This window comes from Lygodium microphyllum, chromosome 13 (assembly GCF_053477565.2).
Source record: "Lygodium microphyllum isolate KBCC chromosome 13, Lygodium_microphyllum_v1.1.10, whole genome shotgun sequence".
Taxonomy (NCBI): domain Eukaryota; kingdom Viridiplantae; phylum Streptophyta; class Polypodiopsida; order Schizaeales; family Lygodiaceae; genus Lygodium; species Lygodium microphyllum.
In genome coordinates, this window is record NC_141147.1 from 113788827 (window position 1) to 113813041 (window position 24215).

Consider the following 24215-nt stretch of genomic DNA (forward strand, 5'->3'; position numbering starts at 1 on the left):
AAGAGACATAGCCATGGCACATTCAATTGCTGTGCGAAATACGCATGGAATGCTAATATATGAATCTTTACTATTAGTTAAGGGGAGGTCGAGGCGGGTGCCACATGGCAGCCCCCAACCTCCCCACAAAGAAACGTGGGGGCGGGTGCCACACGTCTAGCACCCGCCCTCACTGCGAAAATCGCGCCCGTGCCGGAGCGAGTCCAGGCGCGGAGCGTCTAGTTAATAATTAAGTTGCATCTTTTTGCAAAGATTCGATAGAGAGGGGGGGAGATAGTCCTGAGGGGGGCCGGGTAGAGGGATGGGAGAGTAAACACTTCAGAACCGTGAAGAAGGGCCGGTTCTAGCGGGCTAGTACTATTGCTCGAAACACATCGAAGACATCAGTGCTCGCTACGCTACATAACACCTACACCTGCGCCTTGTACACGTCCGCGTTGCTCTGTATTAGATATGTCTTGAATATCTCATGGCGTATTCTTTTGCTGGAAAATGCTACAAGTTCCAGGTTTTATGAAGAAGTTGGAACATCTCCTTAGCTTTGAAGCAGTATAGCGGCATCACGCCCTAGGCTTTTTGTCAATGTAGCAGTATCGCAGCGAAAAGAGCAGCGAATCAATGAGATTCATATGCCCACATTGGCAAAGAGGAGGGAGAGGGTATGCAGGTCCAGCTGCCTGCATCTCTGGCTGCAGAGAAGGGCAATGTGAACATTATCAGCATCCTGCAGCACTGCAAACAGACCAAGGACCCTTGTGAGGCACAGCGTCTGCTTGCCCACCTCCGCCTCCGACGCCTTGATTCCCACCCCCTGTTGGGCAACTCCCTCGTTTGCCTACTTGCAGAATGTGGATCCTTGCCTGATGCCCAGCATGTCTTTGACAAGCTGCTTTACCGCGATGAGCGCTCATGGACATCTCTGATCTCAAGATACAGCTCCTCTGGTCAGCCCCAACATGCATTTGATCTTTACTGCAAGATGCAAGAGGAGAACTTGGTACCACCCTCCAGGTTCACTTATGTGGCCCTGTTCAATACCTGTGCCAGGCTCAAAGACCCAGAAAGAGGCAGAGCAGTACATGCTGATGTCGTACGGAGAGCTCTGGAAACAGAGGTTTTCGTGGGCAGCTCGTTGGTCGATATGTACAGCAAATGCAGCTCTCTGGAAGAAGCACGCCAAGTTTTTGATTGCCTTCCTGTTCGTGATGTGGTCTCATGGAATGTTCTGATTGCTGGATATGTGGAGCATGGACTGAATGAGGAAGTGCTTAATCTATTCAATCGAATGCAGATGGAGGGTGTTGTTGTGGATGATGTCACGTTTGTCTCCTGTTTGAAAGCTTGCAGCAGCCTAGGAGCATTAGAAACAGGCCAAAAAATGCACGACACAATCATTCAAAAGGGATTTGACAGAGTACTATATTCAGGAAGTGCAATGGTTGGCAACACATTGGTAGATATGTATGGGAAACATGGTTGGCTTGAAGAAGCACGCCAAGTGTTTGATAAGCTCCCTTTTCAAAATGAAGTATCATGGGATGCCCTGATTGCAGGATATGCTGAGCATGGATACAGTGACGAAGCACTGACCTGCCTGAAGCAAATGGAGCTCGCTGGTGTCTCTGCAAATGCTGTCACATACATTTTCTGCTTAAAAGCATCTGCTGCTATGGGAGCATTGAAAACAGGTCAAACAATACATGCAAAAATTATTCTAAGGGGATTAGACATTGATCTCAACGTACATAGCATGTTGGTCGACATGTATGTCAAATGCAGTTCTCTTGCTGAAGCACATCAAGTGCTTACGTGTTTACCAGTTCAGGATGCAGTCTCCTGGACTGCTCTAATAAAAGGATATGCTGAGCATGACCTTGGTAATGAAGTGTGTGAATGTCTCCAACAGATGCAACTGAAAGGTGTGCCTATGGATGCAGGTGCCCTGGTTTGCAGCTTGAAAGCTTGTAATAGCTTGCCAATGCTAAAAACAGGACAAGGGATACATGCTGAAATTGTCCAGAAGGGATGGGAAAGGGATCTTAATAATGGCAATGCCTTGGTGGGTAACACACTTGTGCATATGTATAGCAAATGTGGCTCTTACAAAGAAGCATGCCATGTGTTCCACAGGCTGCCAGCTAAAAGTGTCGTTTCATGGGATGCACTGATTATAGGTTATGCTGACAAGGGGCTTTTGGAGGAAGCTGTTGACTGTTACAAGCAGATGCAAATCGAAGGTGTTCCTGCAAGTGCAACCACATTTGTCCTCTGCTTGAAAGCTTGTGGAACCGTTAATGCTTTAGAAGCAGGTCAGGAAGTACATGCTGAAACCATCAAAAAGGGCTTGGAAGGGGAGCTAATTGTGGGCAGTGCACTAGTGGATATGTACAGCAAATCTGGCTCTCTTGCAGAAGCACACAAAGTATTTAGAAGGCTGCCAGTTCAAGATGCAGTCTCCTGGACTGCACTAGTTGCAGGATATGGTGAACTTGGGCTTTATGAAGAAGTTTTGAATTGTTTTAAACAGATGCAGTTGCAAGGTGTGTGTGCAACCTCTGTTACCTTTCTTACCACCTTAAAAGCTTGTGGAGCAGTAGGTGCATTAGAAACAGGTCAAGAGATACATTTTGAAGTCATACGCAGGGGATTGGAAAGAGACATTTTCCTTGGTAGTGCAGTGGTGGGTAACACACTACTGGATATGTACTGCAAATGTGGCTGTATTGCAGAAGCATGCCATGTGTTTGACAGGCTTCCAGTTCGAAATGCTGTGTCTTGGGATGCATTAATTACTGGTTATGCTGAACAAGGATATGGTAATGAAGTAGTAAATTGTTTTAGACAGATGCAGCTAGAAGGTGTGTCTGGAGATAATGTTACATTTATTCTCTGCTTGAAAGCTTGTGCTGGCATGGGAGCTTTAGAAACAGGCCGTGAAATACACGCTAAAATCAGGCAATCAGGATTGGAACAGGATCCTTTCATAGGCAACATGTTGATAGATATGTATGGCAAATGTGGCTCCATTGTAGAAGGTCGTGAAGTGTTTGACAGGTTACTTGTTCGCGATGTTGTAACATGGAATGCAGCAGTAAAGATGTATAGTGAGAACCATAAAGCTAACATGGCTGTGCAATGTTTTGAGGATATGCTGAGGCAGGGTGTGAAGCCCGATTCTGTAACATTTACCTCTCTTCTTGCAGCATGCAGCCATGCCAGCCTGGTTCAGGAGGGCCAGAAGTATTTCAGACTGATGACAGGAGAGTATGAAATTGAAGTCACATTGAATCATTGTGTTTGTATGGTTGATCTCTTTGCAAGATCGGGATTTTTTAATGAGGCAGAGAGGTTTATTGCTGGCTTGCAATGTCCTCCGTCAAGTGTTATGTTAATGGGTCTTCTTACTGCTTGTAGAATGTATCGGAAAGTTGATGTGGCGGAGAGATGCTTTCAGCAACTTGTAGAGCTGCATGAAGAAGATGCCTCTGCATATCTGTTGATGGCAGATATATATGCTAGTGCTGGCAAGTGGATTGATGCAAACAAATTAGAAGAGATGAGAAAATATCTAGGGGCAAAGAAAAAACCCGGTGGTGCAGTAATTGAGGCGAACAATGTGCTCCAGGTTTTTGTTGTGGGTGCGAAGCACAGTGAGAAGATATTGGAAACTATAGTGGCTATGAGTTCAGATTTGAAAGACCAAGGATATATCCCAACTCTTGATCTGACCTTAAGACGAATTGATGAAGAGAAGGAAGCATTTGATGCTTTTGTAAATAAATCTTTAAAATCTTCAATTGGCCAAAAGAACTTTGTGTCTGCTGAAGGGCTGTGCAATGACTTGGAGATTACTTGACATGTGAGGTTTGAAATGTGGCTTCTACAAATAGGATGTGTGGTCATTGGTGCATTAGGCAAAGCTTCAAAAACACTTGCAAAGTTGAAAACTAATACTCTAGGGATACCAAGGAGGGATAGAACAACACAAATATATAGAGAGCTAACATTTCACAAGATCTACTTTGCGGTGGAGAAAGGATATTATGATGATAACAAACTTAGGAATCAGCTAAAGCGAAAGTATTAAGTGGTACTTTGAAGATTTATTCTAAAAATGAATCCAAATAAATAACTTGTTAACAAGGAAAAGCATAAAATCTCTGCTGAAATAAATATCCTTTGAAGCAGGTCTCATGGTCGTCAGGAAGACCATGTCACCTAGATAGATGTGTTGCATATACTTGGGGAGGATCTCATTCTTGTTGATAAATTAAACCTGTTATTGGGCTTTTACTAAAGTTTTTCTAGGGTGTCTTTGGAACTAGTGTTTGAAGAAGTCGTAGATATGAGGCACTCGCATGTGTGTCTGCCTAACAAATCGTAACCCTCCAACAAACAATGTCTCTAATGAGGTTGAATCTCTTTACTATGTCCACAATAATTTTCTATATAACTAATTCAGAAACTTTTGTTAGTTGGTGTATGACGGAATTAATCTTCACACACTTTGTATCGTGTTGCGTTTGTAGTCTAACTGACGTTCTACCGTTCTCTCCTTGTGTTAGTTTTCCAATCATGTTAAGAACTTTTTGCTTTGACACACTCAAGTTTTTCCAATTTGATAACTGTCCATTTCAAGTGTCACGCTTACTTTGGTTCTCTTCTTCAAGTTTGCCTGCATGCTGAGGTGACGGCAGTTCCTGAACTGTGCCCACTATATTCAACATCATCATGGAGCTTTCACATAAAGCTCCTTGGCCGTCACACCCCTGATGTCTCTTGCAGAGAAGTAATCAAGGCAAACCCCTTGATCCTGGGCACCCTGTAATCACATTCTGTATTACTGCATTGTAAGGATAAAACCTCCAGGTACCATCTCTATTATTGACGACAATGTAAGAGATAAGCAACTGCAAAGGAGAAAGCTGTATAGCAGATAGTACGTCTGTTTGATGAGGAAATGTTGACTTTGGAGCAGTGCAGCAGGGTTTTTTGATCGGCAGGGCAATATAAAGAGGCCAGTGGAATGCTTCACTTTTGGAGGCAAGAAGAGACTAAACAAGCCACGAATGTTAAGGAGCTAAGTGAGTGGATGCCACACTGCACAAGGACACGATGTCTGCAGATCAAGTTTGCACAAACGTAAGGCATATGAGGGGAGTGCAGTATGAAATAGGTCTTACAAAACACACTTCTGTTGGGGGTGGAGAAAAATGGGGTATAGTGTACAAGAAGGCAAATTTGCAGAAGCATGGTAGAGAGAATGGGATAGTGAGTGACAGCTAGTAAAGCAGTAGAGTAGTGGGAAGTTGGGTAGGTTTCCAGACCATTTTGAAGCTTCTTGCAGACTATTAGTGAATTCTATCATTTTGATGGAGTTTTCTTATGTCAATGAGGGTTACCATCCTCATGGGTTGGGGGAGAACTCTAGTTTATCCTTCTCTCTCAAGCTTGCTGCCCTCTACTTTCCTGTTCTGTATTTCCCTTGCAACTTTTTCTTCTCCCTCATCTTAAGAACAAACGTAACTCCAATCCTTGGAGTTTACGAAAGGGTCATCTGATTTAGCATAACAAATATTGTGCCTTGACCTGTGCTCAGGAACTTGAAAGTGTTCTTCCCACTTAGTCCCTCCCATATGCTCTATTGAAACTACTTTCCTCAATTCAATAGCATAATGAAGGATCATCATGTGATAAATCACAATTCCAGCACTCCTCATCTATAGTACATGCCCCTGCATGCTACCTCCGATGATAAGCACCAAGGGAATAGCACTCAACAGCAGGGGGAGAGAGAACCCAAATTAAGGACCATGTGCACTCCATGAAGATGCGATGGAAGGAGCCAATCACTAAAGTGCAAAGTTCAAACCAAGATCAAGAGGACCTTGTCAACTAACCAATGGGCCACCCACAAAGGACCTGTATATACTACCTACCATTGTATAACATTGGGTCAGAACCACCCTTACAACCAATGACTATATAATGTATTGATTCTACATTGTACACACCTTTCCTTTCCATTTGCCACTGAAACCACGCATCTCTTGTGTATGTGTGGAGTGAGGGAGAGAAGTTGAGAGTGAGTGTGAGAAGATGAGGTGGTGAGTATCGATGTAAGAACTTCCCCTCCATTGGGTCAGAACCATCCTTACAACCAATGACTATATAATGTATTGATTCTACATTGTACACACCTTTCCTTTCCATTTGCCACTGAAACCACTCATCTCTTGTGTATCTGTGGAGTGAGGGAGAGAAGTTGAGAGTGAGTGTGAGAAGATGAGGTGGTGAGTATCAATGTAAGAGCTTCCCCTCCATCTCCTTATTCCCTTCCCTTCTCTCCTTCTCCAATGCCTGAAGCATTGTGGCGCGATTGAGTGAAGTGGCATGGGCATGGAGCTTGGTATGAAGCTTGGCATCATTTTGAGGTCCAAGAGGCAAGTCTACTTCCTGGGGGTTCAAGGAAGGTAAGCTTCTTGTGGTTCGTTGATTACATCAGGGTGTGCTTGTTGTATGAGGGCAAGTGTGGCTCTACCACTATCTGTGTTCCATTGAGAAATCCCCTATACTAGAGGCCACAATTTCCATGAACAGCATAGTGAGTCCAAAAGCCTAGGGGTCTTTCCACCTCTACTTACAACATCCTCCATTGAGTAGAGCTCAGCCTCAGGTGTGCCACTTGGGGTACTTGCTGCTGGCAGGCAGTCAGCCAACGGCATAACCAACCTTCAATCTTCATCATTAAGGCCAATTCATGTGTATTGCATGCCTGGATGCTTAGTGCAGCAGATAGTTAGTGGAGCCTATCGGCATCATGATCAGAGATGTGGAATATTATTGATACTGTACAGAATGGCACATTTGGAAAGCCCACTACCAACTGATCTCCAGTGGTGAAAGCCTTCCAATATATACCACTTTGGTAGAACTCTAGTTATTCATCATTCACTCCGTTAGGAGCAGGAAGCAGCTGGGAGCAACTTCAGGGGGGACTCTTAAGCATCAAGAAGAGCTTGGGAAGAAGTTTCTTCACACTTAGGGTTGCCATAACTTATTTTTCAACCTATGGGGCAGCAAATCCTAGTGGTGTTACACTCCACCATGGCTTCTTTTGCCCCATGTGTGTTTTCTACTGAGCAATATAATTAGCTACACTCTTTCTAGTACAAGAAACGACCTAGCATTATCCTAAATTATACTTTCAAACTTGTAGGATACTCTTTTATCTTGATGAAAAGTGGCATCTCAATTCCGAATATTTATCTTCATGATTGTGAAAATTTGCCTCCTCTTCATCAACTATGAATCCTGAGACTGAATCGATGTTAGGTACAAACCCTTCACTCTTCATAAGTGAAATTAAATGTTCTGAAATTCCTGACCTGCCCTTATTCTGGTTCACACCCACAACAAACTCACGCAAATTTTTGTTCACCTCTATCAGAGCACTGCCGGGCTTTTTACTTGCGCATACAGATTTCCTCAACTTCTCCACTCTGTTTGCATCATCCCACCTCCCAACACTTGTGTACACATCTTCCATTATCAAGTAGGCAGCAGCATCTTCTTGATTCAAATCCACAAGCTGATGGAAGTAACTCTGTCCCTGTTTGACTTTCCCATACATATTACAGGCGCTCAGCAGAGACATTAAGATTACATTGGATGAAGCGCACTGCATAGCGGTGACAAACCTCTCTGCCTCCTTAAGCTGTCCTGATCTTGCAAGAAGATTCACCATAGAAGCATAATGATCCACTGTTGGTTCAATTCTGTGCACCTCTCTCATTACCTTGAAGTAATGTTGCCCCTTTGAAACTAGGCTAGCATGGCTGCATGCAGCAATGAGGCAATTAAATGTGATAGCATTGGGTTTTACACCTTGAGCTTCCATCTCTTCATAACAATGTAATGCCATGTTGCTATCCATGTTCTCCACATACGCCTTAATCATTGTGGTCCAAGACACTGTGCTTTGGATTGGTAGAATGTCAAACACTTCCCGCCCTTCTGCAAGAGAGCCACATTTACCATACATATCTACCAGCATGTTGCCCACAGAAGGATCTCTATCTAGTCCTGCCTTTCTTATTCCACTATGTATCTCCCGGCCCGTTTCTAATGCTCCCACAGAACCACAAGCCTTTAAGCACAGAATGAAAGTGATAGCATCAGCAGGCACACCTTCCAGTTGCATCTGTTTGAAACGTCTCAGCACTTGCTCACTAGACCCATACTCCAAATATCCAGCCAACAACGCAGTCCACAAGACTGCATTTCGAACTGACAGCCGATCAAACACATGCTGTGCTTCTGCAAGCAATCCAAACTTGCAATACAGATCCACTAGTGTGGTGCCAACACAAATCTCTCCCTCCATTCCCTTCTTGGTTACTTCAGAGTTAATCTGCTGGGCTGTTTCTAAAACTGGTATGATGCCACAAGCTTTCAAGCAGACAACATATGTAACATCATCTACATGTACACCTTCTAGTTGCATCTGCTTAAACAGATTTAGCACTTTCTCATGAAGCCCAGCGTCAGAATATCCTGCAATCAGTGCAGTCCATGCCATTGCACTTTGTCTTGCCAGCTTTTCGAACACATGTGATGCTTCAGGGAGTAAGCTACATTTGCAATACACATCCACCAGTGTGCTGCCAATGGGATGTCCATTTTCTAGTCCCCTTTTGACCATTTCGGCATGGATATGCTGGCCTGTTTCTGGAGCTCCTGCGCTGCCACAACTTTTCAACATGCAAACAAACGTGATAGAATCAGGAACTGTGCCCTCAAGCTGCATTGCTTGGAAGCACCTCCTTGCTTTCTCAGAGAGTCCCTGATCCACATATGCAGCAATTATTGAGTTCCATGAGACAGCATCTTTAACCGGCAGCTTGTTTAGAATGTCATGTCCTTCTGCAAAGGAGCCACATCTGCAATACATGTCTATCAGCATGTTTCCCACCATGATATTATTTTCTAACCCTGATTTCCTGACTTCATCATGTACTTTTCGACCTGTTTCTAAGGTTTCCATGCTGCCACAAGCTTTAAGGCAAAGAGTATACGTAACGGCATCAGCTTTGATACCTGCCAGCTGCATTTGGTTGAAACACTTTAGCACTTGCTCACCAAGCCCTTGTTGACTGTATCCTGATATAAGAGCAGTCCAGGATATGACATTTTGATCTGGAAGGCTGTTAAATACTTTTTCTGCTTCTGCAAGTAAGCCACATTTGCCATACATATCCACCAAGCTGCTGCCTATATAAAGCTCTGTTTCAAAACCTCTCATGGCTATAGCATTATGTAATTCTTGGCCTTTCTCAGGGGCTCCTAAAGTTCCACAAACTTTTAAGCATGGTGCAAACGTCACAACATTTGCAGGCACGCCTTCCAGCTGCATTTGTCTAAAATAATTCAGTGCCTCTATACCAAGCCCATGTTCGGCATAGCCTACAATCATTGTGGTCCACAAAACTGGATTCTTAATTGGCAGCCTGTCGAACACCTGATGGGCGTCCACAGGCAAGCCACATTTGCCATAAAGATGTACCAGGGCACCGCTCACATAGAGGTCATGATCCAACCCTCTTTTGGTTACATGATTGTGAAATCCTCGGCCACGTTCTGTATCATTCAGTTGGGTGCAAGCATTGAGAAGCACCACATATGTATAGCTAGAAGCAAGAGCCGAATTCTCCTCCTGCATCTTCTGGTAGAGATGGAGAGCACGGGGGATGTTCCCACAGTCGATGTGGCAGGATATGAGGGCAGTCCAGGAGTGCTCTGAGCGTCGAGGCAGCCTGTCGAAGATGTCATGGGCATCAACCACGAGCCCACAGTTGGTGAGAATGGGGACCAGGTAGTTGCCAAGGAGGGGGTGCGAGTCGAGGTGCTGCTGGCGCATGTAAGCAAGCAAGCGCTGGGCATGGTGCAGATCCTTCCTCTGTCTGCAATCCTGGAGGAGGGAGATGAGCTTCCCATGGCCAAGAGCAGGCCGGTCCGCCTGCATCCCTTCGAGCTGCCTGCATACCCTCCCGTTCAAGAAGATTCTGAGAAAATGGATCAAAGATCACCTTCTGTCTTCGAAAGTGATCTCTGTCTTCGAAAATCTCACTGCTTGGTGGAACTTGCCACGACATAGCCGTAAGATGGTCATGCTCTAGTTCAGAAGCGGCACCTTCGTTAGCTTTGTGAAGCTACGTCGCCTCGCTCTTTTCTTTGCGTAGGTACATCCTCTCTCTCTCAGGGCCGTTACACACGACGCGGCCGCCCAAGCCTTGGTGTTGGGGCCAACACAAAGGGGCGAAAGGCACAAAAAGGCGCGCCCCCCTCTTACACATTGGGGGTGCTCGGTAGCTACAACGACGGGGGTATTGAATGCTCCCCCCGCCCTGTTTAGGCGTTTCATAAGCTCCCCTCTCCAATTCCGTCCAAGGACTGGGGTGTGGGCTCCTCCATTGCGCTCACCAATCACAGCAGGCCTTAGGGTCGGGTCTCTCTCTTTTCCATTGCGTGAGCTGTTGGTCATCTTTGTAGATGTGCTACTGTATAAATGTTACTAGGGTTGCCATGCCTATTTATGGATTGTGATCAAGTAAAAAGTCTTTCCTGTTGCCAGTGCAATCCATCCACGCATTGTTTAGGGTTGCATGCTAATGCATGGCTTCTTGTTGCAAGTTTAGGGTAGCTATGATCTCGAACGAATAGAGGTGCTACTGTGATCTCACTCATCTATCACGTGTATGCTCTCTCTCTTTCTCTCTCTCTCTCTCTCTCTCTCTCTCTCCTCCATTGCTCTCGTCGGTTGCTTCAACATGGAAGGTACATAAAGCATGAGTTATAGAATAGCTTATGGAACCTGTAAACTACAATGCCAATGATTGCTTGTCAAACCAGGCCCATGATCTTCAAATCTGGGTTTTTGAAATATACAGCAAAAAAATGATCTTATATATGGATTGGCATGTGTGCATAAGCAATATATGAAACTTGGTTAATCCCTTGTAAGGTGATAGTTGTTTCAAGAACCTTTGTCTTGTAAAGTTATGCATAGAATGATCTTGTACATTGATTAGCATGTGTGTATAAGCAATAGATGAAAGTCGGTTAACCACTTGTAAGGTGACAGTTGTTGCAAGAATATGTGTCTCGTAAAGTTATGCATTGAATGATCTTGTATACAGATTGGCATGTGTACATAAGCAATAGATGAAACTTGGTTAATCCCTTGTAAGGTAATAGTTGTTCCAAGGAGTTTAAACTAAAAAAGCATATGCAAAAGTATATGTTTGGATTAGATTGGTGGCATCATGGGTATAGCCAAGCTCAAATTAGCTATTTACAAAGGAAATTATGTTTTTGTAAAAACCTATGTGGATTCTAGTTGCTTGACAAATTTTGACATATTGTAGTTAGTTTCATAAAAGCAACTTTAACTTTATAGTTCATAGTTTAGCTAGATACAATTGTTTGACCATACCAAAGTAGAACCTTACATCCAAATTGATGACTAGGATCTAATTATACATTGATAACCTCATTTGAATATGTTTATACTAAGGCATTCTTTCGTATTGGCCCCTTTCTATTGGCCTGTGTTGGTGGACTTGGGCGGCCAAATTCGGGTGTGTAACGACCCTAATTATACAATGATTATGTATACAGATTGTCCTATAAAGTTATGTATGTAGTTATTATGCATATATTGATATTGTCTCATAAAGTTATGCATTCGACAATTATGCATACAAATTGTTTCATAAAGTCATGTAAAGAACAATAAAGTTATGCATAGAATGTGAATATGTGTCTTGTAAAGTTATGCATAGAATGATCTTGTAAAGTTATGCAAAGAACAATAATGGATCAATTATGTAAAGAACAATAAACATATCTGTCCATTCACATATTGTAAATAATGGATCAATTTTCATGCGTAAGGGGAGCACGATGGATTCTCAAGAGAGCACTCCCATGGAGGAGTTTCAACAGTTCGTGTCCCAAATGAGCCAAGATGCAATATGCAGTAATGACTTTATGTACTTTTCGAGCCAAAGTGTGGGTGTTCCAAGACATAATGTGGCTAGCAATATTCTTATAAATGTGTTTCCAAATCGCCCTCCTTTGATCAATCATTGTCCTCCTCAATTCACACCATTCCAACGACCAAGACAGTTAGGTATAGAGGGACCCACAACAATACACAATAATGTATTTCTTCGTCCAATTCCACATAGTCCTCAACATGGCCCCTCGGCACCACCACAACAAGAACTGCAAGCAATAAGTTCCTGTGATGAAATCCAAGACACATGTGATGAGGTTGATGTGGTTCAGACCCAAGTACCAATGGTGTCACATTCCAAGAATGCTAACAAGCAGCATCCATTGTGAACTTCATCAAAGTCTGATGCACCAAAACCTCCTAAACCAAAGAGGGCACAGAAAGGAAAGAATCAAGATGATGCACCCGAGACATAAGATCATTCAACAACCACAAAAAAACCATTTGCTTAGTGGAAGGATGCATGGACAGTACAACTCATTCACATCTAAGGATCCGTGAGTGCGGAGTTATCAAAGCCACCAAAGCAAGGAGTGGATATATGGTCCAAGGTAGCCACATAGCTAGCATTGTTATTTTCAGAGTTTGACAAAGATGGTGAGGCATACAGAAAACATTGGGAACGCATCTATGAGTCATATAGAAAGGATAAGGCACAAAATGCCATATCAGGCAATGATCGCGAGATCACTTGTCAATGCTATGATCTTGTGGATGAATATATGTGGAATTGTGCCAATGCTGTCAGCGATGCACATGCCTCATCTGTTGGTGGATTGTCTTCTCCAGAAGACAATGCTACATTAGTCTCCAATGATCCAGGTGAGCACACCCAAGAAGACATTGTATTCAATAAGCCTCCAAAGATCAGGCAAGATCAAACGACCAGCCGAGGAGCATGCAATAAGAAGGGTAGAAAGATAAAGGAGTCTCTTAGTGACATGGCTAGCATCGCACGATCAATGTTAGCCAACCAAAAAACAAACTTAAAGGAAAAGAAAGGATTTGATGAGCGCAAGCTCGTTATCATGGATATACTTTCCTCCTCTGTATCTAGTCTGTTAGATGTAATTAAAAGTCTTAAAAAGAAATGATGATTTCGACAGTAGATGAATTTGAAACTTAAAAAAAATGTTTTTAAGTCTACTTATACATCTCTCTTCAATTGTCTCATAAAGTTTCATTAAATCTTTTGACAGGCGAATGGATGACAAAAGTCTTCTAATAACATGTGTCATCAGTATTGTAGTTGCTATCATGGCAATGTTTCACCTATTGTTAAGTGATATGGATGATGGGGACAATGATAATATGCAATTGCATACTTTGATGGAGTGCATGGCTCAAGGTTACATTGCACGTTGAGGTAGGATAGGTCAATGACGGCATGATCAACGGTCATGTTGGGCCTATCCAAGACCACAAACTTTTATGGACCAAGGGCTTTTGGGGAGTTATTCAATCCAAATGTTTAAAACCAGGTTATGAGTTAGTAGGAGTACATTTGAATATCTCGTCGTGAAGTTAGCACCACAAATGTGACGCAAGAATACAAACTATAAAAGAGCAATACCTGTCAAAAAGTAGGTCTGTGTGGCTCTGCATCGCCTGGCAAGCGGCTCAATTTTGGGACTTATATCCAATTTGTATGGAGTCTCAACTTTGTTTATACAGTTGGCTATTTTGGACTTTTGCAATACACTGGCTGCATCTAGATTGCATGATATGTACATAAAGTGGCCAACATCACAACAAATGTAAAAATATGTAGATGCATTTTAGGCCCTTCGAGGTATACCGTATGTTGTTGGCGCAGTAGATGGTAGTCATATACCCATCATTGATGTAAGAGATAACCACGAAGATTATTTTAATAGAAAGGGCTTCCACTCAATTATTCTACAAATTAGTGTGGCAGCCAATTGTGTTGTTTGGGACTATGACGTTGGCTGGGAAGGTTCTATGCACAATTGGAATGTTTTTCAACGTTCAAATCTGGGAAAACAATGCACAAACAAAGCTTTGGGAGAATACTATCTACTAGGAAATTGTGCTTATCCTGCACACTTTTGGATGATGCGACATGGAGGCAGCGAGATGACGTGGAGAGAGGAGGAAGTTGACGATGTGGCGGAGGAAGATAGAGACGATGATGATAACCATGATGGGGAGGAGCACACCTTGTTACGCGAGCGGTGAACAAGAACTAGCCTCTCTCACAACCCAACAACAAGATGTAAAGGAGTGCTGGTTAAAGTATTTGACCTTGTCGAATGCACTACTCAACTTGGAAAATTTAAATATTCAACGGAACTCACAACCACACAAGACAACTCACAAAGAAAATATCCAAAATTTTGACAACAACCAAATAAATTTATTCTCATACCTTGATAGCCTCGATCTGAAGCTTGGCACCACAAAGTCTAACTTCTTCCTTTTCCACAATAGCACGTCCAAAGATCTCTCGCATGCGACCCTCCTCTCACATCTCTCACAAGATGACAAGAAGATACAAGGGAAGGGGGCCCCTAACTCTCCACTCTCCTCTCCTTTTATAGTTTTTTCATCCTCTCTTACGTTGAAGAAGTGTTTGCTTTTCCCAAAAAGCCTTAGGCTTTTTTACAAGGTGAAACGTTAATACGCTAAGGCACACTATTTTTTTAAACTTTAAAAATTTAAGCTTTATAATATAGCCTTTGAAACTAATAAAAAACTCCATGCTTTTCTTGACGCGTTCTTTTGACTTGTGAGATGGTTCATTTCTTTGGAAACTGAAACTCTGACAGACAAGGTCTCCTCCACTACGTTTACCTTTTCCCCCTTTCTCTCTGTTTAATCTCTCCGTCTTTCTCTGTTGCTCTTCTTCTCTATTCTGTCTCTAAAGACTTAGAGCACCAGTCTTCTTCTCTATTCTGTCTCTAAAGACTTAGAGCACCAGTCTCCGTGCTCAGAGTATCGATTCGGCAAGGTTTTCAAGTAATCAATTCTCGTAACACTCGCCTCAGATGGTCGAACTTGGTGCCAGCGAGGTCCACAAAGAAATTAGAAAGCCTCTTCCGCTTGCACGAGTTCTCCATATCTCTCTCTCTCTCTCCGTCTCTTTGAGACACTTTGATCATTCAAGGTTTTATTTGCCAAGTAAGAAAACTCCTCGTCTCAAGCTGAAGATGAAGAATCGTAAATGCAGGCCGACACGCAAAATCTGTTTCTGTGGAATCTGCTTCTCTGTTCCTTCTAATTTGTTTCCTTTCTTTGGGCGAGGAATTCTTCGCCCTTGAATACGCAGACACCTTATTACACATAGGATCCCGGCCAAAAGCACGCTGAATGCCAGGAGTCCACTGTCGTCAGGCTTTGCTATCCTCGCGACCAGAAGGAACATGTAAGCCCGATCTAGTCTGTGGATTTCTTGACATGCTATTGTTGCTGTTGCTGCACAGGTAAACTGCAGTGTTCTTTGATCTTCCTACAACTTATTGACGTTGCCATTCCCTGAGTTAAATCTTCCACTTCTCTGGATCAAACCCGGACGGAAATAGCCTACAAGAGGACACGAAAACCTTCCTTTGGGGCACGTAATCCATCATTACCTCCACTTTCTTCTTCTTCATCTTCCTGTGAGACTGAGACTGGTCTTGCGCTTGAAGCCCTTCCCTTGAAGGCCTCTTTCAAAATGAAGGCATCTCTTTGAGGGGGATCCAGCATCCACAGCAGCACAGACTTCTTAAGATTGAAATGCAGCTCAGATTTCAAGCGCCGATAGAGGTCCTCCTGGTACATCTCTGCATAAATCTTCTATGTTTGGGAGTGTTGCTCCCAGGTACGGTGTGCAAGTATCCCAATGACGGTTCCAGAATCGCAATCAATCCCATGGAAAGCACAATGGAGCTCCTGAGAGTCGGTGGAAGGCGTGAGCTCTCGTTTGGGGTTTATGATGCTTGACATCCTCACCAGAGGCCTTCGCTCTACCTCTCGTATCCTTGCTTTCTTGGTCAAGCAGACACAATTCTGACAATAGAAACGCATCTCTCTCTCTCTCTCCTTTGTTCTGGAGTTAAATCATCTTTCTTCTACTGGCCTTGCTTTACATTCCTTGCCAGTGCACATTCACGGTCACGCTTCCTTTGGTTTCCACGAGTCATGATGTCCTGAATTGCCAAGCCCAACAGCGGCACCACACACTCAGATCTGGCAGCAACTTCCTGGCTGTTTCTTTGTGTATGAGATTCCCTGTCTGTCTGCCCGCCTTCTGGATCTTCTGCTGTAGCACTGCCTTTCATTCATAAACTTTGCCCCTGTAAAGTGGACACACCAAACCCTTCACATCATCTTTCTCTTGAGATGAATGAATCCTAGAATGATATGATGTATGTGGCTCATAGATATCAACAGGAACTAGTCTGTGATCATAATATTGTGCTCCTCCAGGTCTTGATCTAGTGGAGCCTCTTCCTATTATTTGATTACTTCGTGAGTTCAACCCCCTCCTATGCAGGTTATCCAAAGCATACTCTCTAAACTCACAATTTTTCAATACTCCTGAATGGTCTTTCCAATATTGATCCAAACAGTTTGAGTGTCAATAACTAGTATTGCATATGTATGGGCAACACCCTGAGGAGCATATCAGAAGAATAGCATTGTGAGGGTGGTCCATGCATATAGGGCATTTTGCATCCTCCCAATCCTTCATAAAATTGCAATAAATCTATGCTCCATGAAATGCTCACAGTTTAATAAAGCATTAGAGGCATCAGGAAGCTCTGTTCTGTAAATCCCATCAACGAGAGATTGATTGAACTTAGGCTTTGAGTCGCCCTTCAAGGTAACAAACCAATTCTCTAGAGTTATCCTAGTGAGCCGGTCCCTTTGAATCTCTAAGAGAGTAATGATTTTACCAGTGCCCAAAATTCCTGCTTCAATCTGAGCAACTGCATCTTTCTGAATGCTAGGAGCTAGACCATTCTTGGAATTTTATTTCATGCAATGTGTCCTAGCAGAAATATGATTTGGAAGGAACTTCGTGCTCAACCAAACATGATTTGATAAAAAATTGCAATTGGTCTATGATATGCAATCATTCAATCCATGCTACACACAAAATAATGTATGCATTGAAGAATCGTGCCTAGCCTATCTAGATGTGATCGTGCGTCATGCAAAATGCAAACAAAATTCCTTATTAATTTAAAATTCCATATCCTCACCTCTCAAATCTCATAAGAAGATATGATATACTCCGCTCCACCCGCCCATAATCTCACATCACTCTAGAAAATGGTGGTCCTCAAGATGTTGACCAAACATGAACAACCCTTCTCACAATTGATGGCGTCCTTCACAACCCTCGAACTCACCCAACCTCCTTACACTCTCAACCAGAGGTTCCTAACTTTGTGATGAGCATCCCAAATATCGTGCGTGTAAGAAACGTGCATGCTCAATGACAGGTGCTTTCTCATGTGCGCGTGCATCTAAGATTTACTGCATATAGTTGCAGTGGACCTCATGCCGTGCTAGTGCTCAATGATGGTGCAAAATGTGCCTAATCCCAACCCATGGCATGGAAATAATTGATAAGGACAGGAGATGACCCCCGAGTGCAGTGCATCAATAAGTGCAATGTGAAGTGCTCGTGAACCCATAATCCTTGTGATGTGCATGAACCGCAACAAGAATACATACCTAGCTCTTTAATGTTCGGTAGCTAATAGCAAACTCCAACTTATCCTGTTAAAAAAAATACCAAACTTGACCAAGGCTATCAAGTTTCACCCTCAACAAATCAAACAAAAAGACAGAAATAAATCCTAAGCTAGACAAACACAATAAATCGAATTACAAAACAACAAAACAAACTGTCACACAACAACTAAACTAGCAAAAATCAAACCTAACTACAATTTGACTAGGGGATTTTAGTTTTCAGAAAAATGCTTGACAACGTGTGCTACTCCCCCCCCCCCCCAGTAATACCACTTCTCCCCCATTATATAATCCCCCCCACCCAATCGCAATAAAGGAAGAGGGCCATGACATTGTAGAGAGAGAGAGAGAGAGAGAGAGAGAGAGAGAGAGAGAGAGAGAGAGAAGAAGAAGAAGAAGAAGAAGAAGAAGAAGAGGAGGGAGAGAGAGAGAGAGAGAAGAAGAAGAAGAAGAAGAAGAAGAGAGAGAGAGAGAGAGAGAGAGAGAGAGAGAGAGAGAGAGAGAGAGAGAGAGAGAGAGAGAGAGAGAGAAGAAGAAGAAGAGAAGAAGAAGAGGAGGGAGAGAGAGAGAGAGAAAGAGAGAGGGAGAGAGAGAGAAGAAGAAGAGAAGAGGAGAAGAAGAAGAAGAGAGGGAGAGAGAGAATGAGAGAGGGAAAGAGAGAGAAGAAGAAGAGAAGAAGAAGAGGAGGAGGAGGAGGAGGAGGAGGAGGAGAGAGAGAGAGAGAGAGAGAGAGAGAGAGAAGGTTCTGGGAGATTCCTCCCTTCCCCTCCTTAGAGGGTGACCACACGTGATTATCCTTATCCACGTCCCTGCAAGCTTATTCCCCCCCCCCCCTCCCGTTGTAAGGAGAAAGGAAAAGGTCTAAACGGATTGGATGCTATCCGAGGGAGAGAGAGAGAAAGGTCTCTGGAGCTATTAAAGCCCCTAGCTTGAGGAGTTTGATGATCAACACACTTAACATCAAGCACGGGAAGAAGGATAGGCATGGAACCTAAGAGAAGCACTTCGGACCCAAAGCATCCAATGCAAGTGTAATGCATGTTCCAAACGCATTGCAGGCTTTCCAGGTGCTATCTAACTCATTAAAGTAAGTTATCACATTTAATAAGTTGGTTGGACCATAATTATAACTAGAGTAGGTTGGACTGGGCTTCAAAATTGGTAATATTATTCATGGAACCAATTGATAAACCTATAACCTAGGTATTAAGGTAATTACACTCCTTGGGAGAAAAAAAGGCTATGGTCTATATCATTCCTTGTAAAGAATTCAAATGGAATTGTTTTGGTTTATGTTAAAATATCGTGAGATATACTTTGTTGCTAGTTAAAAGCAGATTGTTTGCCTTAACTCTTGATGAAATGGGAGAACTCCTTGAGGGGGGAAAGTTTGCTTGATCCGAGGCTTAACAGACATACAAGGGCTGAGGACTAAAACTAGGACGCCTTGAGATTCATCCAATAACTACTATGTATATCAAACCTACTCAGGAATTGGGCTAGGTACAAACTACAACTCTAATCTTCAAAGGCAAGTAGAGAGCTCTAGGGATTGGGAAACCCTAAGTCGAAGGAAAGACCGATGCTTTTGTATTCGTTGGGAAGAAGGTTGGGTTATCAATCAACGTAGGTGACTACCAGGACTTATGCCTTGTACAATATTTGAAACCTTAACATATACCTTAGTCGAAAGAGGGTGTGTTAAGTAATTTTTACATAGAATCGCTCTTTGATCCCAAGGGGGGGAGTGAATACGCAATGGAAAAGGTTATCGCGACTATTCCTACAATGTTCGAAAAAGGATACCATTGTTTTTGTTGATTGATCAAACAATGCTTTTGTATTAAACTGATTGTGGGGATGTGATTTGGATAATTATTCAAAGTGCTTGTGTTTGATGGTAAATGCATGGTAGGGGTCTATGATGACAACTTGCCATGGGAATAAAGGAATGTTTTCTTGGAAGATGATATTAGGCTAATTGCATTGATTGTGCTTGATTCTTAATTGGATTAATTATGGAAGGATATTTTGCACAGGTGGATCATCTCTAAGGTCATGCCGTGTTTCAACCCAAGAGGGCACTGCTCGATTCACGGGCCGAAGGTCGAGTGGTGAAAAGGCCAACCACAAAAGTTGTGTCTCACTCCTAGGTCGCTTGGGGTCAGTGGGGCTCTGGACACCCCTTGCCTAGTCCAGAACGAAGTTGAAGACTGCCGTGGGCAACATCTAGGGCATTGAAAGATCCTATTCTAGATAAAGGATGGAAATTATGGTGCCATGTGATTTGGACTGGGTACTTCTGTTGGACAGAAGGGATACATAATTCTCCTGTATGGGCAAGAGACAAAGACTAATTGAAAAATAAGTTAAGGAAATTGTTGTTAAAAGGATTGTTTGCTTTGTATTTGTGTTTGTGCTATAAATTATACAAATGAACCATGTTCCCTAAAAGGCTTAATTAAGGAAGCTGTTTTTAAATGCTGCACATAAATGTGATAGGATCTGATTAGAAAACTAAAGCTATCAAGGGAAGCGGGTAGGCAGAACCCCGATGGGATTGTCCTACAGACTTGGATGGTCCTAGAGATCTGGGAGGCTTCTCACAAGGTTTTACCGTTGTTCGCAACCTCTATGTAATGTTAAGTCAGAACCTAATTCATGCCGTTTTAGGGGACCGAAATGGGACTATGGCCTACGGCAAAGAGGTTGAGTAGCACATTCCCCTCGTTTCCTATTCTCTTTGAACCAAGTGCGGCATAGATGTCCTTCGGCTTGGGTATCTCTGCGTAAAGTAGGATGTCCAAGACCCGACACTAGAATGCTGTCAAGAGACCCTGATTTCTAGGAACCCAGATTTTATGTTGATCCTAGTGGGTTTGGCCACGAACGTTCCGTTGCAAGGCGGACTCGAGAAACCCTAGGCGCGACAAACCATGTGTCATTCCATGGGAGTGCCGAGTGACGTCGCTTGGATCGCTAAAAACATGCTTGGAGAGCTGATAGGCGGGCACGTTACACTCTAGAATGTTATTATTGGAATTATATACAATCAAGTACTCGTATGCCAGTTGAAACAGCATTCGACATCCTTAAAGCTCGATTTTGTATATTGTTGAAGAGATGTGACATGCTTTTACAAAATGTCCCAAAGATGGTGGAAGCATGCCTTGTTCTACATAATATATGCATTGTGCATGGAGATAGTTTTGATGATGCATGGATACATGAAGCAATAGTGAAACTTGAGAGAGAAAATAATGCACATTGTCAAGATATGGACTAGCAAAATAGTTTGAGGAATGGATCAATAGAGGTTGCTATGCTAACAAACAAAGGTACTGCACAAGCAATATAAAGAGCTCAATGAGCAGAGCCAACACCGGGGGAAAAAGCCATACTAAGGGAGCATCTCGAAGAGACAACATTGCTTAAGCCATGTTTTGAGAGAGGGAGAATGCAAATGTAAGAACAATCTTTGGTGATTCTGACTCTACGGAGGAGATTGATGATGAAGACAATGGTGCATAAATTTATGTAGCATTTGCATTGTAGGTGGAAAGGTCGAAAGAGGGGTGGTGTGCGAATAATTTTCCCTCTTTCCACCTTTCCATAGAGAGTTGGGTAGAGCCATGCCTTAATAGCATGGTGAAGGGGCTGAACTCCCCTGCTCTCTTTTTCATTACTAATTTGTGTATGTTTTATTAGACGTTTTTTTAAAAAAAGTATTGTAATGCTTTTTAGTTTTATTAGTCACTTTTGTAAAGTTTATTAGTCGCTTAAAAAAATCTAGCATCAATGATTGTGTTTAATCGAGCATTCAAATAATAATTAGTATGTTAATAATGATCAAGATCCAAAGCGTCCCTTCATTCACATGTGATTTGGGAAGTGTTCGGTGCATAGATGGTGGCCCATGTGTAAACGATCAAGGACGACAGCGGACACATTGACTACGAAACATGTCCGCTGCCTGGTGTGTAAGCAGGTGGTAGACAAGTGACCGCCCAAGACAACTTTTCTTGTGCCCACCAACTGGGCGCGCAGATTGGGCAGGCAATGGCGGTGTGTAACCAACCTCACTTTTCATAAATAGGAGAGAGGGGCCAATAGAATGCCGCAGAGTCCCCTTGGAACATAGACAAAAAATGGTAATGTTTGATGCGCTTGTGTGAGCTATCGAAGCAAAAATGTGCAACGCATAGTCCCCCTTGGCATACAAAAGAAAAATGGTGATGTTTGATATGCTTGTGTGAGCTATCACATTGAAAGAATGATGAAGAGCTTTAAAATATTTGGTTGGGCAAGCCAAAAGAGTGGTGGGTTATGAATCGATGGTAAACAATGGGAATGCTACGTTTGATCTCCACATTACCCATTAACCCCCACCTCGGGGGGTTTACTATATATATATTCTCCATATAACATGCGTTCATGGCCTATTTATAAAAATACTGATCTGTGAATTTTTCTTGTATAAAACACAAAGATTTTCTATTCAATCTGTAAGTAACCCCTTTATATGACACCCTTTTGTATGTAAAAAATGTATAAAAATGGTGTTTTAAAAACCCCTTATTTTGAACTCACGTTATATATACATATATTCATGAGTGACCCCCCTGAGACCCCCACCTCCCTACACATAATCAGCCCATGTATATCATGCTGCTTTATATTGTCACTCTTTAGGACCCTATCACTTGATATACCCATGTACCCTACATAATCTCCCCCTTGTGTGTGTCTCCTCTCTCTCTCTCTCTCTCTCTCTCTCAAGTTGGACACATGGGATGGCTTCTGTTTAGGTTCAACAATCAGTTGCTTGATGCATGTTGTCAGAGTCACAAGCACATCCTTGCCTCAACTCTACTGTAGCATGCCGGATTTTACCTAAGCACCTTGGGTACATGAGCAAAAAATAGAGATGTCTAACAAGCAAGAAGAAGCCATCTAATTGTAGTTCTATTTGTCAGGGCCCTGGTTTTCCTTGTCATTTAGTTACTTCTTGCCTAATGGAATCTTGTAGGTGCCTAGGGTGTCTAAATCTTCCTTAGGTTTCACATAGGCTCTTGTTACCTACTTGCGTTGTCATGCATTTTTTCAAAAATAGAATCTACCTCAAACAAGTTGGAAATGTCATCTTGTTGAAGTGGAGCAAGCACACACAAGCTACCAAGTTGGTCACAAGAAGTTTGCTTTCGAGTGATTGAGCATGTGGCATGTGTTTTGAACTTAAGTAAGCACAAGATATATTTCTAATTATGGCTGACACTATGTAGAGTGATGGATATGTTGATTCGACCTAGAGTGAGGATATACAAAATTATTATGAAGTTTTGAATGCAATGCAAGAAGGTTTAAAGTTGACCACAATAGCAGTGTTGAGAAGAATAGATTTTGTATGAAATTGGATGGAGTTGAAACCATTTGGGGCAAATGTGATTGTGGTGGCTCTAGGTGCAATTGTAATATCTCCGCACAATAAAAGTTAGTTGGTTGGTTCGTAAGTTAGTTAGTCAATTAATAAGTTAGTAAGATTACTAACTAAAGACTAACTAAGGTAAAAACTAACTAACATTAATTATTGATAATTTTTATTTAATTTCAAATATTTTATTTAGAAAAATCAAGAGTCGTAAATTCGATGTTTTTCTCGAATTGGCAAAGACCGTAGCTGCCCTTCACGTAAATTACAACGTGAATGAGACTTATGAGTTATATTAATCACTAAGTTCATGTGTATAGTTTGAAAGGTCCAAAAATATTAGATTTTGGGCAAAGCTAGTATATTTTAGATATTATCCTAAAAGAAAAAGATATGGAGATTTTTAGAACTGGATGTCATTTAAAAAGAAAAGACAAGTGATATTTTAGTTAATTTGAAGATTTTATAAAAAGAAAAATAAAGAGAAGTGACTGGCGAAATCGCGCGCGCCGCGATCGCAGTTTACAGGCAGTAGACAGCACTTCGAACAGAGAAAAGAAGAAGGAGTGAACTGAGAGCTTTCTAACCAAGCGTCTTGGGGTTTTACCCCCCTTTCGGAGCCAATGGAACCATCAGATTTATGATCTGAGCATCAGATCACTGATCTTTCCAAGATCCCCCTCCACAAAGAGCTCCACTCCTCAACCACAAGCCCTCTTCTCTAATTCACTATAAATATGAGGCATGGGAGAGGCATAGGAAGCATAAGGAGACCCCGAGAGGCTGCGAGAGAGAGGTAGAGAGGAGGATACTCCTCCAAGAGATTGTGAGGAAGAGCTTGAAAGAGATCTTGAGAGAGAGAGAGAGAGAGAGAAGAGTCACCCCGAGAGGCTGCAAGGAAGAGAATTAGCTCAATTCCCTCTATCATCTTGAATCTATTCTACCTTCTTAATCTCTTGAGTCTACCTGCGGACGATGGCCTCCAAGCAAAGAATGTCG

General features: G+C 42.5%; 3 protein-coding genes across 4 annotated transcripts; 1 reads left to right on the forward strand and 2 right to left on the reverse strand.

Annotated features, from left to right (window-relative positions):
• Positions 1-309: 309 nt before the first annotated feature.
• Positions 310-4248, forward strand: LOC148027084 (pentatricopeptide repeat-containing protein At3g09040, mitochondrial-like). The gene has a single exon (XM_087691620.1). It carries the CDS (start codon positions 662-664, stop codon positions 3854-3856), a length of 3195 nt encoding a protein of 1064 aa, XP_087547746.1. The 5' UTR covers positions 310-661; the 3' UTR covers positions 3857-4248.
• A 98-nt stretch (positions 4249-4346) lies between these two features.
• On the reverse strand, positions 4347-10361 carry LOC148027085 (pentatricopeptide repeat-containing protein At2g33680-like). 2 transcript variants are annotated; one of them, XR_015692935.1, is made up of 2 exons: positions 5403-10361; positions 4347-4822 (listed from the first exon to the last, which is right to left on the reverse strand). XR_015692935.1 is itself a non-coding variant. In XM_087691621.1 (2 exons), exon 1 carries the CDS (start codon positions 10022-10024, stop codon positions 7229-7231), a length of 2796 nt encoding a protein of 931 aa, XP_087547747.1. In that variant the 5' UTR covers positions 10025-10361; the 3' UTR covers positions 4694-4835; positions 7225-7228. The 2 variants fall into 2 exon arrangements, 1 of the variants encoding a protein (XP_087547747.1); XM_087691621.1 differs by having other exon boundaries at positions 4694-4835; positions 7225-10361.
• Positions 10362-15474: 5113 nt separating this feature from the next.
• On the reverse strand, positions 15475-16396 carry LOC148027086 (annexin D5-like). Its single transcript, XM_087690572.1, has one exon. The coding sequence runs from the start codon at positions 15860-15862 to the stop codon at positions 15623-15625; it is 240 nt and encodes a 79-aa protein (XP_087546698.1). The 5' UTR covers positions 15863-16396; the 3' UTR covers positions 15475-15622.
• Positions 16397-24215: the final 7819 nt, after the last annotated feature.